The sequence below is a fragment of the Ursus maritimus genome, unplaced genomic scaffold (genome assembly GCF_017311325.1).
Source record: "Ursus maritimus isolate PB19 unplaced genomic scaffold, ASM1731132v1 scaffold_17, whole genome shotgun sequence".
NCBI classification, from domain to species: Eukaryota; Metazoa; Chordata; class Mammalia; order Carnivora; family Ursidae; genus Ursus; species Ursus maritimus.
The window spans coordinates 43,474,809-43,487,180 of NW_024424119.1; the positions used below are offsets into that span (position 1 = coordinate 43,474,809).

Consider the following 12,372-nt stretch of genomic DNA (forward strand, 5'->3'; position numbering starts at 1 on the left):
TGTTAAAGGAGACTGGAGGTGAATACTGGACGTGGATTAAGGACACTCGGGAAGCCCAGCTAAGACCAGGGGTTTGAACACAGCTCTTGGGATCCAACACCTGCCAAGTACGAGGCCTTGGGGTAGGTATTTTGTACACATTTTGTTTTTTTTATTGAATCCTTCCAGAACCCCTCGGTGAGGAAACTGAGACCTGGAGGGCTAAATTCCTGTTCTTCCAAGGTCACCCAATAAATAAAGGAGTCATGATTTGAACCCAGGTCCAGATGACTCCAAAACCTGCACACTAGCCTACTGTCTCACTCTCATCACTGTGAGGGTTCTAGGCTTGACAAAAATGTCCCCTTTTAAGAAATCCCCCATGTTCTTACTAGCCCACTGAGAACTACGGGTAGACGGGTCCCAGAGGAAGGACCCCAGAAACAGAGAAGTAGGATGTAGAGCTCAGAGCTCTAGCAACAGCCCAAGCAGTGAGGATTTCTCTCAATTCACAAAAGAAGTGGGTCGATGTCAGAATGGGGGCCTCCAGGCCAAACCTTTAACCCATAGTTATCACCCGTGTCACGAAGACAATGAGGAAGAAAAAAGCGTTTTTTTTGCAGCATTTATAGGACAAGAGCCAAATTCCATCTATGAACAAGCTGGTGCCACAGATACTTAATAAAGACAAATATGAACACATTCTGTGCTTATGCCCAAATAATCTGTCGTGTCCACCAACTTCTGGGACATGGGTCTTTGCAGCAGCACATATGAAAAAGGGTGAGAGGTTTCGGTCATCAAAAAGCCCAATATGAACCAGCAATAGTGGCACAAAATGTGATCTCAGGCTGCATCAACAGAAGAATACCAGCTGGCAAGAGGGAGGTGAAAGTCCCATTTTGCCTAGCACAGGAGCATTTCCCCCTTGAGGCAGGGGGTGTTAGTTCTGGTGTTACATTCTAAGACATGAAAAATTAGACTCTCCATCTAGAGAACAGTGACCAGGATGGTGAAATGGCTGAAAACTATGTCACATGAGTCTAGCTGAAGAAATGGATTATTTAAGTTGCTTTCCAGAAGTAACAGGGTGTCTTTTTCACCTCTTGTCAACTTTTCCAAGAGTTGCCTTAGAGAAAGAAGATCAGATTCCTTTGCTTTGTGAAGAAGGGACAGGGAAACAGATTTCAACGCAGCATAAGGAAAAGCTTTCTAATAGTAGTGTCTGAAAATGAGATGAGTTCTCTCATCTGAGTAGTGAGAAGGCCATCAAGGGAGGTAATCAAGAGATAATAGAGGAATATTGAATCACATAACTTCTGATGCTCCTCAAAATTCCAAGAACACTACTCCCCCCCCCCCCATCACTACTGAAGAGCTAGAGAAGACAAACTCTGATAACCCAACAGACAGACTGGCCATAAATCGAGAATGGCTTAGCCCAGAAGACACCAACTGTGTCCCCAACCGCCAGCATCCACGCCTCTTCCCAGCTCCCCAAAAGGCCCCCTGGAAGGTGGGATGCAACAAGGAAGACTCACCTTTCTTCTCAAAGTCCCCCTTCTCTTCCCCTGGCCGGCCCAGACTGTCCAGGGTGTGGGTCACCTGGCTGCCAAACTCATCCTCCCTGGAGACATGGTTGGCCCGCCGGGGTAGGTCCTCATCCTCCTCGTAGTCATAGTCATCCAGGATGGGGGTCTCCCGGATGGGCACTCCAATGACAGAATTGTGAGCCTGCAGCCGAGAGGAGCGGAAGCTCTCCCGGGCCTGGGGCCCCAGCAGCACGGACGGGATGTAGTGGATTTCATGAGTGGCTTCCGTGCTCGCGCTCTTCTGGGGGATGCGGCGACGCTTCTGCCAGCGCCGCTGGGCGTACAGCGCCACCGTGAACACCAGCAGCAGAAGCAGCAGCGCAATGAGTCCACCCTGGAGCAGAAGGGAAGAAGGACAAGCAAATGGGCCACAGGTCTTTGAGCTAGAGTGCCATTGAGGGTTTTCCTGTCCACTACACTCAGCCCAGATCCCTGGGTGTGGTTCATAAAGACTCAGGAACCACCAGCCATGTCTTTAAAGCCAGAGAGATTTACTTCCAAACCTAGTTTTCACATCAACAAACGAACTGTGTGACCTTGGGCAAACTGCTTGACTTCTCAGAGCCTTGCTTTTCACGTGTGTAAGGATGATTAAGAATCCCTGCCCTCTCTTCTTCATTAGGTTGCCACGAGGAGCAAATGGGACGGATAATGGTCACATGAGAGCAATGCTGATAGCTAAATCCTAGGAAGAGTCAAGGGCTATGGCTTCACCCAAGTGAGTCTCTGAATTTCAACTCTGCCTCCCATCAGCTGAGTGACCCCAGGACATTTGCTCATGCTCTCTCAGCTTTGCATCCTCATCTCTAGAATGAGTCCATGAAGGGATCGAGAGATAGTAGCCTTTTTTCCAACCCGCTGCAAATATGAGACACCATTATAAGGTCAAACATAATTTCTGCATGGTCTATATTTCCTTAATTATCAGAAACACTAGTCTTCCTTTTTTTTAATTAAAGATTTTATTTATTTATTTATTTGAGAGAGAAAGGGAGAGCATGAGCAGGGGGAGAGGCAGAGGGAGAAGGAGACTCTCCGCTGAGCAGGAAACCCTATTCGGGGCTCGATCCCAGGCCCCTGAGATCATGACCTGAGCTGAAGGAAGACACTTAACCGACTAAGCCACCCAGGTGCCCCAGAAACACTAGTCTTCTAATACATGATTCCCAAAAAGGGGCCTGGGACAAAATAGTGCTTCAAAAATATTTGTGGAATGACTACAGGGAAACACACACACACACACACACACACACACACACACACACACACACATCTTTCTAGGGCTCTTTTAATCAGAACATTAAGGTAAACTGAAGCTTATTTTCCTTTAATACATCCCACTGGCAAATATTCAATTGAGTCTCCCTCCCATACCTTACCTTGGAACAGTTTACCGTGTATGAACATATGTTACATGATTCGTGAGACTCGTGAAATACCCTTTCTGTGAGTTCCTTGAGAGTAGGGTTATTTACAAACACGTCTGTATCCCCCACGGCACCTGCCAAAAGCTGGAGGTGACAGGAATGCATTCTCCTCGCTCCACTTTATTCGCTCTGTGCCAGAAACATCTTCAGTGAACACAGTAGCCCCCCTCAGTGACCTTTCTTTTCTTCTTTACATACTGTGCTGTGTGGCTGGGGGATTGGAGGCCGCTGTGTTGAGTCCCTGGGGGTAATCCCTGGGGTTGGGAAGGATCGCCCTCACTCCATAGGGGAGAGGGGGGAGACATAGAGAGACTCAGAAACTCACGGCGAGCAACAGGCTAAAAGCTGAGCCTCACTTCTGGCTGTGACTTCTGTGAGGCATACCTGCTTAGGCCAGGAAGAACGCCATTTACTAAAATAATCTGCTATCCTGCTGCCTGCACCGGAAAGCTGTCATGTTCTTTTTGCAAGGCCCGCGGGTCAGTAAGCTGGAATTCATCACCTCCACAGCAGGTGGGGAGTGGGTGGGAAAGTGTGCTAAGAGGTCCCTAGGCGTGCAGGTACGGCCGACCGCCCTGCCTGACTTCAGGAGTGAGCTGCTGAGGAATCCCCAGGAAGCTTCCTCTGGATGTCAGAACTTAAGCACAAGTATCCAAACCCAATAAATCTATAAGTATGTGCGTGTGTGTGTGTGTGTGTGCGCGCGCGCGTGCACGCACGTGCACTGGTGCATGAGTACTCTATCAAATATATGCAAAATGGGTGGGCGTGCATGGTCCACGACCTTTGGAGCCCCTCCCTCCCAAAACAAGAACAGATCCCTTTCCCTCCACGGAACATACAATAATGATTGCTCTGCGTCTAGAAGTCTCATTTGACGGAGAACTACTTGTCAGTTTTTCCACCACAGAGAAGAAAGGCAGGAGGCAGAGGAAGGGAGGGAAGGAGGGAGGAGTATGAAGGGAAGAGGTAACAGCAAGGACAGTGAAGAGAGAGAGGAAGCAAGAACAATACTTGCTAAAACGATAGCAGGTCCTCTCCTTACTTTTACTTCATGTTATTTGATCTTCAAGACAATCCTAGGTGATGGCATTACAGTGTTTATTCTATTGATGAGATGAGGGAAAGGTGGTTCAGAGAGGTTAAGTAACTTGCTTGAAGTCACACAGGTTTTGATCCTAGGTCTACCTGGGTACAAAAGGCCAGGATGTGGTAAAGCAGGGATTTGAACTCAAGGCTTCATTGCACAGCCACTGGCTTCATCACAGCATAATGGTTCTCACAGACCTCAGGGAGTAGAAGAGAAAAATGGGAAAGATGGGGGAGGTGCTGAAAGAGAGAGCAAATCCTGAGAAGGGAAAAGGAAAACGTTATCTTCAAATCCAGGATTCGAGGGGCACGTCCTAAGGCTGTTCTTCAGCAAAGTGTTTCATTTTGGTTACTGACATCTTGGGGAAATCTCCTTGCCTATCTTCACACCTCTGGGCAGTTCCCTGGCTGTGAGGATTGGGCCCTGCTGGTCCAGGGCCCTTCATTTTCTGCCCCTCCCGCCCACCCCGTTTCTGAGGGTTTGACCCTGTGGCCAGATCTCAGGATTAACAATGACCTGGGAAATATAAGGCCTAACCAAACTGTCCACTTCCACCCACGACCACCCCCTCCCTGCCTCCACTGCATCCAATCCACCCTCCCTGGTCACCCCTGCAGTCCTGGATCAGCTCCTAAATCCAGACGAGCAGCTCCTGGACGGCAGGAAGCCCCACGCTTTGCCTGCAACACCCACCAGCAGTATCTGGCATAGTGGCCAAGAGCTGGCCTCAGAGTGACACAGTTTTAGTCCAGATTCTATTACTTAGAGGCTGTGTGGCCTTGACTGGTCACGTCAGCTTTCAGAGCCTTGGCTTTGTGATTGGTTAAATAAGTGCAGTATCCACGGCGTCGGCTCACTGAGGCACCGCGAGGCTCAGCAAGGTATGTGTAGACCGCTTAGTGCCACGTGGGGGACGAGGCAGCTGCTCATTGTTCGCTAGTGCCATTGTCAACGCATCAGCAAGGGTCTCTTTAATGTAAATGAATAAATGAAGGAGTGAATGGATAAACAGCTTGACCTTCTGCACCTCAATGCCTATTCTGCACAACTTGTCTGGAGTCCCCAAATCTTTCTCAATCTGGACCAGACATGTCACAGGTGCTCTGTCATTTACCTTTTTACAAGTGTGCACGTGAGGTATCTCTGTCCTATGTGAAGGAAGGAAACTGAGGCACAGACTCAGGAGGCCCCTTAAGCAAGGCAGCACAGCTGAGCTCCCCACGAGTGCCGGCATGGCTCTGTAGTTCTGCTCGGAGTGGGAAGGGACAGGGGGACCGTAGGCCTGAGTCACCTCTGCCCCGCCTCACAGGTGCCTCCTCACATCACCTAGGCAATTCCAGGTGTAGAGTTCCGGCACAGGAAACTTCTAGAAGGTGGTGCAGAGGAGCATCACCTACTCCTTTGCTCCACGTTGATGCGGGCCGAGCTTGAGCGTGCCTTTAGCTTAACGATCTAGGGATTCTTTCACGCCTGGCTTTGCCATTTGACGGGATTCCAGGCCAGTGGCTCTGGCCCTCCCTATTCGCCCCAACCTCGGCTTTCATGAGCCTCCAGTGGGCCAGCCACCAGGTGGCTTCTGTGACAGATCAAAGTTTCATTGCAGAAATTTGGCCCAAGGAGAATCTCAGTATTCAAGGGTTTACTGTGCCAATGACCTACTGAAACAAATGTCCCCCTTCTGGGCTCCTGAAAGCTGAGGGGACTTCACCTTAAACATAGTAGCAGCTCAGGGGATGTTACAAGCAGCAGGTCTGAGCAGCTCTGTGTTCCTAAGAGCCTGAAAAAGTGGTGGAGTACAGGACACTGTGGACAGGCTCCCACCAGGCAGTCAATAGTTTCCTAACTCAACTTGACTCACTGTGTTTGAGCTTGAATTTCTCAAATTCCCCTATGGACCCTCAGTTTACTCAACTGTAAATTGGACTTAACAATACTTGGGATAGTACAGCATAGCTGGGGGCAAAGACTATAATGGTCAGAAAGAATTCTTTAACTCTCATGCTACCACATAGAAGCTGGACAACCTTGGACAAAGGAATGAATCTCCCAATCACAATTTCTTCATCCATAAGACTGGGTCAAAAACATCCATAGAGAGGGTGGTTAGATGTGGGCTCATGGCTGTGGAGAGCTGCGCTCAGTGCCTGGTACGTGGTAAATCTGTGATCAGCTCTCACTCATGCATGACACAGGGTTGCTGGGCAAAGCAATCTGAGCACTGCTGTGATAGCCCTTACAAACTGAGAAGCTCTAGAGAACCATGTGGCCACCTCTATTCCCAGTGGGACATTCCACCCTAAGAAAGAAGACACGTAACTCAGAAGCAAGAAGAACCCGTCATCTCCATCCTTTCAGATGGGCCTTGGTCTAGACTGCTGTCTTAATCACACACACAGAGCTGTACCCCATTTCTTGTGGTCTTTCTCCACCAAGGGCAAGCCAACAGAAAAGCAGGAGATGACACCAGGAAGGTAAGCAAGGCCAGAGTGTCCAGCCGGTGAGTCTGCACGCCGGGAGCCAACACAAGCCCTGGAGGTGAAGAAAACACTGCAGGGCCACAGCAAGCCAAGAAGGGAGAAGAGGACGCAGGGAAAGGCTGTGCATTTTTAGAAAGCAGGTTAAGAAGAGACCACGGCTCAAGTGGTGACGAGCAAAGGCCCTGCTGGCCTCAGGGACGACCGGATGCCAAATCCGATTTGGACTGTGTTCACTCTCGGGCAGCCCAAGACAAACAAGGTTGGAGAAGTGGCAGTGATTTCCAGAAATAAAAATGCCAGTCTGTTAGTCAGGGTTTGGTTTGTGTGAGACTGCAAGCATCACAGGTCTTGGGTGATCAGTTTTCCCTTCTTCTTACAGATCTGAGGATTTCACTAAGCTGTCGGGAAGGAAGTGGGGAAGACACGCAGGAGCACTGTATGTTGCTGTCTCTTATGGAGCCTTCCCTACTAGAAGTCTCTCTAGAGAAGGATCAGCCCACCTCTTTTATTCTGTTACTGATGGTGAGTCGCAGATCCCCCAATAGAGCCAGACAAGGGCAAGGGTGGGCGATGTCAAGGACAGAGTACCATGATGGGGAACACAGGTGTCTGGGGGCTCAGAGACCAGTGTGGGGATCACTGATTCCCTCCTGGCCATATGTGACAAGTTGGCTGTAATATTTTACCTCCTTGCACTGCATACAGGTGCCTACAAAATGCACTGATAGTCCCCAATGTGAAAAGTCATGCCAAGGATTAAACAAGAAAATAAAGGTCCGGCACTCAAATACTCAACAAATATCAGCCTCTCTATTCCTCTAACCCAAACCAAATCCTTTTGCACCTCCCACTTGCTCAAAATCCTTTCTTGGATCTCCAGGGCCCTCAGAATAATGTCCGGACTCCTTGCCTGATGCCCAAGGTCCTTCATGATGAGGTGCCTGCTTCTTTCTCATGCCCAGCTCCCACCAAGTCCCATACCCTGTCCTGGAGCCGCACTGAGCAATGAGCATTCCCCCAAAACACGATGCTCTGGGCTCTTCCACACCAGCTGCGTCCTCAGCCCAGGCTGCTCTCACTCCCATCATGGTTTAAATAATGACCCCCCAAATTTCAGAACCAACCTGAACCTCAGAATGTGATCTTATTTGGAAATAGGGTTGTTGTGGTTGTAACTGGTTGAGATGGGGCCATACTGGATTGGGTGGGCCCTAAATCCAATGACTGCTGTCTTTATAAGAAGAGTAGAGCACGCAGACGGACAGCCAGACACACACACACACACACACACACACACACACACACACACAGAGAGAGAGAGAGAGAGAAGAGAAGGAAGCCATGTAATGGTGGAGACAGAGATCGCAGTGATGTATCCACAAGCCAAGGCAAGCCTAGGATGGCCCACACCCCTCTGAAGCTATGGGGAGGCATGGGACAGATTCTCCCTCAGCCTCCAGAGTGAGCTAAGCCGCTGACATCTTGATTTTGGACTTCTGGCCTCCTGAACTGTGAGGGAATAAATTTCTGTTGTTTAAAGCTTGCCACTTTGTGGTGATTTGTTATGGCGGCCGTTGGAACCTAATATACTCCCCTTCATCTGCTCATCTCAATGCACTTGGCCATCTCAGCTCAGAGATCACTTCCTCAGGGAGTGTCTCGGCCTCTCCAGGTTGGGGGCAGTCTGTGACGTCTTCTCTCACAGCCCCTGTGGTTTTCAGGCATCTACTGCACTATCGCAATACAGTCATCTGGTTGACCATGTTCCCACTCTATGTCCTGAGCCGCCATCTATCCCTACCATTTACCCAACCTAAGATGCAGTATTTGGCCCAGAGAAGGTGCTTAATAAATATCCAGAAGCCTAAAATCCTGACCAGCCATGCCAGAGAAATAGAAATCATACTGTCCGCATAGCAGCTCTGACCTCGGCATCCAAAGGGCACCTGACCAATCCTTGCATGGACCCTCCCTGCCACTCTACCTTTATCCCCAGGCCAGTACCTCCAGCTGATTTGCTTACAGACACAATATCAAACATTGAAAAATATATAAAGCTGAAAAATAGAAAGTACCCCAAACTACCCCACTGAGAGAACCTTCTGAAAAGTCAAACTTAGAACTTCATTCAGCCTGGCCTCATTTTAATCTATTTTTTCATGTTAACTATCCAGGCACGGGAGAAGGAGCCAGGGAAAGGGAAAAAAAAAAAGGATAATGTGAGAAATGCTTTATTTGACAATGTGTCATTGGGAAACTGATTATTTCTGTCTCCGGCCTTTTTAATATTCCCTCACAACGGCCAAGCTGCAAGGGGATTTGGTATTCTAAGACTGGATTTATAATACTCTGTTCAGCAGTGATAAGAACACGGGCCTTTAATCCTCAGAGCTGTGAACATGCATATTCTCCCAAGTAATGTCCTTCTCTTCTCGTCACTTGTGTCTGGTCTCGACAGCCAGCCCCAGGATGGCTGAAGACTGATGATCCACTGGGAGTACTCCTGGCCATTTGCCGAGCGACGGAGCTAGGAGGGTAAGGGCTCCAAGTTCTCTGGAAGTCTCCTTTTGGGCTTCAGTCTATGTTTAAGATGGAAGGATTACTGGAAACCAATCCAGACCTTTGGCATTACAGATAAGGAAAACTGAGATTCAGAGAGAAGTGACTTGACCAAGTTCATAGAACATCCTAAAATGGTATTGGTGGCAGGATGTGCAGCCCATATTCCCCCAAAGCTGCCAAGAAATCGTGTGAATCCTGACAGTTATCTATAATGTAGCTTCGGCCGCCTTCCCTTTCTCTCCATCCAACGGCTAACCTATCTTCCAGCCGCCGCAGCCTTTCATCGTGATCCTTTTAATACACTCTGGATGATCTTTCAGGCTCTGTCCCCTCCCCTACTGTTCTCGGTCCATCTTCTCGACCATGACTGAGGCACAGCTGGACTCGGAGACCCTCCTCACTGACTAAACTGGAGAATCCTGTGGTTTGACAGGTTCTCGTCCATCAGGACCCCACCCTTTCTGGATAATCGGGTCTCAAAACATATGCTTTTGAGGTACGTTTCTCAAAACATATGCTTCACCCACACATGCCACCAACCAGACTAAGCACCTACTATAAAGAGCAGGCACAGTGCTAAGTGTCCAACCACAACAGAACTCACTGTTTCTATGACCATTCCTGATATTTTCACGCAGGTCATTTCTTCTGCCTGGAATGCCACCCTCATTGTTACCCCTCACCTCATCTACACATCCAAATACCACCAGACTTCAAGGCTAAGGTCAATGCAATCTCCTTGGTAAACTGCTGGGATCTCCCTTCTCCAGGCTCAGCCAGAAGAAATCCCTTTATCCTCTGAACTCCCATGGTGCTTCACCTGAACCTTCAGGTAAGAAGTTTTTTTTTTTTTTTTTAAGTAGGAAGAAGCAGGCTCCTAGCGGAGGAGCCTGATGTGGGGCTCGATCCCATAACGCCGGGATCATGCCCTGAGCCGAAGGCAGACACTTAACCGCTGTGCCACCCAGGCGCCCCTCACGTAAGAAGCTTTTACCATTTTCTACCTTGTATTAGAGTTACTGGTGCTCAGAACTTAGCGCCCCTACTGGTTAGATTATTATACCCATTGCACAGATGAAAAAAGTGAGGCTCAGAATATAAACTTGCTTGAGAGGACCCAGCAAGGTGGCAAGTATACGGGATTAGGCCTCCCAACTGGGGCAGCCTCTGGTCAACTGCAGGCTCACTCTCTTGACTGGAAATGTCTGCTGGACCTTGAGGAAGAACAAGCTGAGAACTATATTGCAAAAGGCATGACCATTCTTTAGGCATTCATGTTTCTCAGATTTTTTTTTTCTTTTTCTTTAAGCAATAAGGTGGCAAGATCGCACTGAATGGAAGTAAGGAGACCACTGAGGTAGCTGTTCACAATAGCCTAGAACAGCGGTTCCCAATTTTGCCCCCCCCCCAGGAGATATTTGGTAATGGGGACATTTTTGGTCGTCATGACTGGAGTGAGGATGCTATTGGTATTTAGTGGGTAAACGTCAGGGAATCTATAAGCATCCTACATGCAAAGGACAACTTGGTACGACAAAGACTGTCTGGCCCTAAATGTCAATAGTACAGAGATTGAGGAAGCCCTGTTCTAACAGAGAGGAGATAAGACCTGCAGATAGGGCAGTTAAAGGAGACAGTCAGTGATTGGGGTAAAACAAGACATGCCAGGGGATGGGGAAGACTTGGTGTTTGATTAGCAAGAAAGGAGAGGAAGAAGGAGCCAACAATGACACCATTGTGTGGATTCTGCAACTGGATTAGAGAGGAAACTCCCACGTTAATTTTTTTCCTAGGGAAGCTCCCAGAAGTCTGTGAAGGATCCCAGCACATAATCAAATGAAGAGATAAGTTACATGTGTGAACAATTAGAAGACGAACGTACAACAACTGATAAAGACTTGTTTCTATATATACATATATAAGCGAGTGTATGTATCTACATATTCATATGTATAAAAATACACTCACACCTATCTTTATGTTTCTATAGTTAACTATATTTATCTATAGCTATCTCTTTGTGTCTAGACAGATATAAGGTGACCTATTTAAGGAGGTCCCATTATAGAAAATGAAACATTTTTTCTTTTAAACTAGACATCTACTTATAATGTATCTATTAGAGACACCGTTTTGCAAGAAAATGCCAAGGGGATAAAGTAAAAACGCAGCAGTTCTTTGGAACGTAGTCATTCCCCACTCAGATCAACCTCCCTTAATCATCTTTAGATCAGGTCAAAATGAGGCCTGAATCCTGAGAGATCAATCTGAATCCTAGGGAAATCTATCAAGGGGAAAGCTAATGAACGAACATCAGGACAGCGGCGCTTGCCCATGAATCAGACGGACGTGGATTTCAGCCACACTGTATTACCTTCCAGTCGTGTGTCTTTGGGTATGTGATTTGAGTTTCCTCCATTTTCTCATCTGTAAATTGGGTTAGTAGCCCTAGCCGAGAGTGTCTGGGGAGGATTAAATGCGTCTGTGTTATGGAACATGAGTGCAGTGACTTACAAGTCATGGCTCTCAGGAAATACCAGCATCCTTATTATTGATACAAGACCTCATTTCCTGGAAAATTAAATGCAAAGGAGTGGTGAGGCCACCACTTCCCCTCCACGATACTGTGAGATAGTCTCTGTGCAGTTTCCCAACTGCGTTCCCGTGACCACCCCTGCTCTCCTCTCTCAGGCTTCATGCAATGTGCCCTTGACTACGTCCCTTCCCTTCTCTGGGGGTTGTAGGTGAGGCTGGATGGTTTCTGACAGGAGCTCCAGCTTCAATTTTCTAGAAAGGCAAAGGCAAACTTGAGAAGCGTTCCTGAACAAATGCAATACATATTACGCCATCCTGCCTAGCATTGTCACTGTGTACACAGGTATGACTCGGGTTCAATGTCCTGTGTCCCTCCCACCATCTCACACACCTGTGTGCTCGCTCACGTGGCTAACTCGGCCTGAAATACGCTTCCTTTGCTTCTCTGTCTAGTCCTTTAACCTCAGCTCTTAGGTCATGAGTTCTCAACAAGCCTTTCTGAAACCTGCTCTCTCTAGCTGGGTTAAATACACGACTTTCGGACCTCTCAGTGACTCCTGCTTCCGTCTGCCAACTACCCTCTCACCACCCCTGTGCACCCAAGACCCAGCCTGGGTAGGTCCGACATGGAGTAGGCCTCGTTATGCACTTACTGTATTTTCACACTGACAGAGAATGAAGGAAAGGGCCGGGTTTTATTTATTTCTGAA

General features: G+C 48.1%; 1 protein-coding gene across 1 annotated transcript in view; it reads right to left on the reverse strand.

The window, feature by feature from the left end:
* Positions 1-12,372, reverse strand: part of ASTN2 (astrotactin 2) — an 844,435-nt gene that overhangs the window by 648,943 nt on the left and 183,120 nt on the right. The window contains 1 exon segment of the mRNA XM_040631793.1: positions 1,521-1,905. Coding sequence (XP_040487727.1) covers positions 1,521-1,905 — 385 coding nt within the window.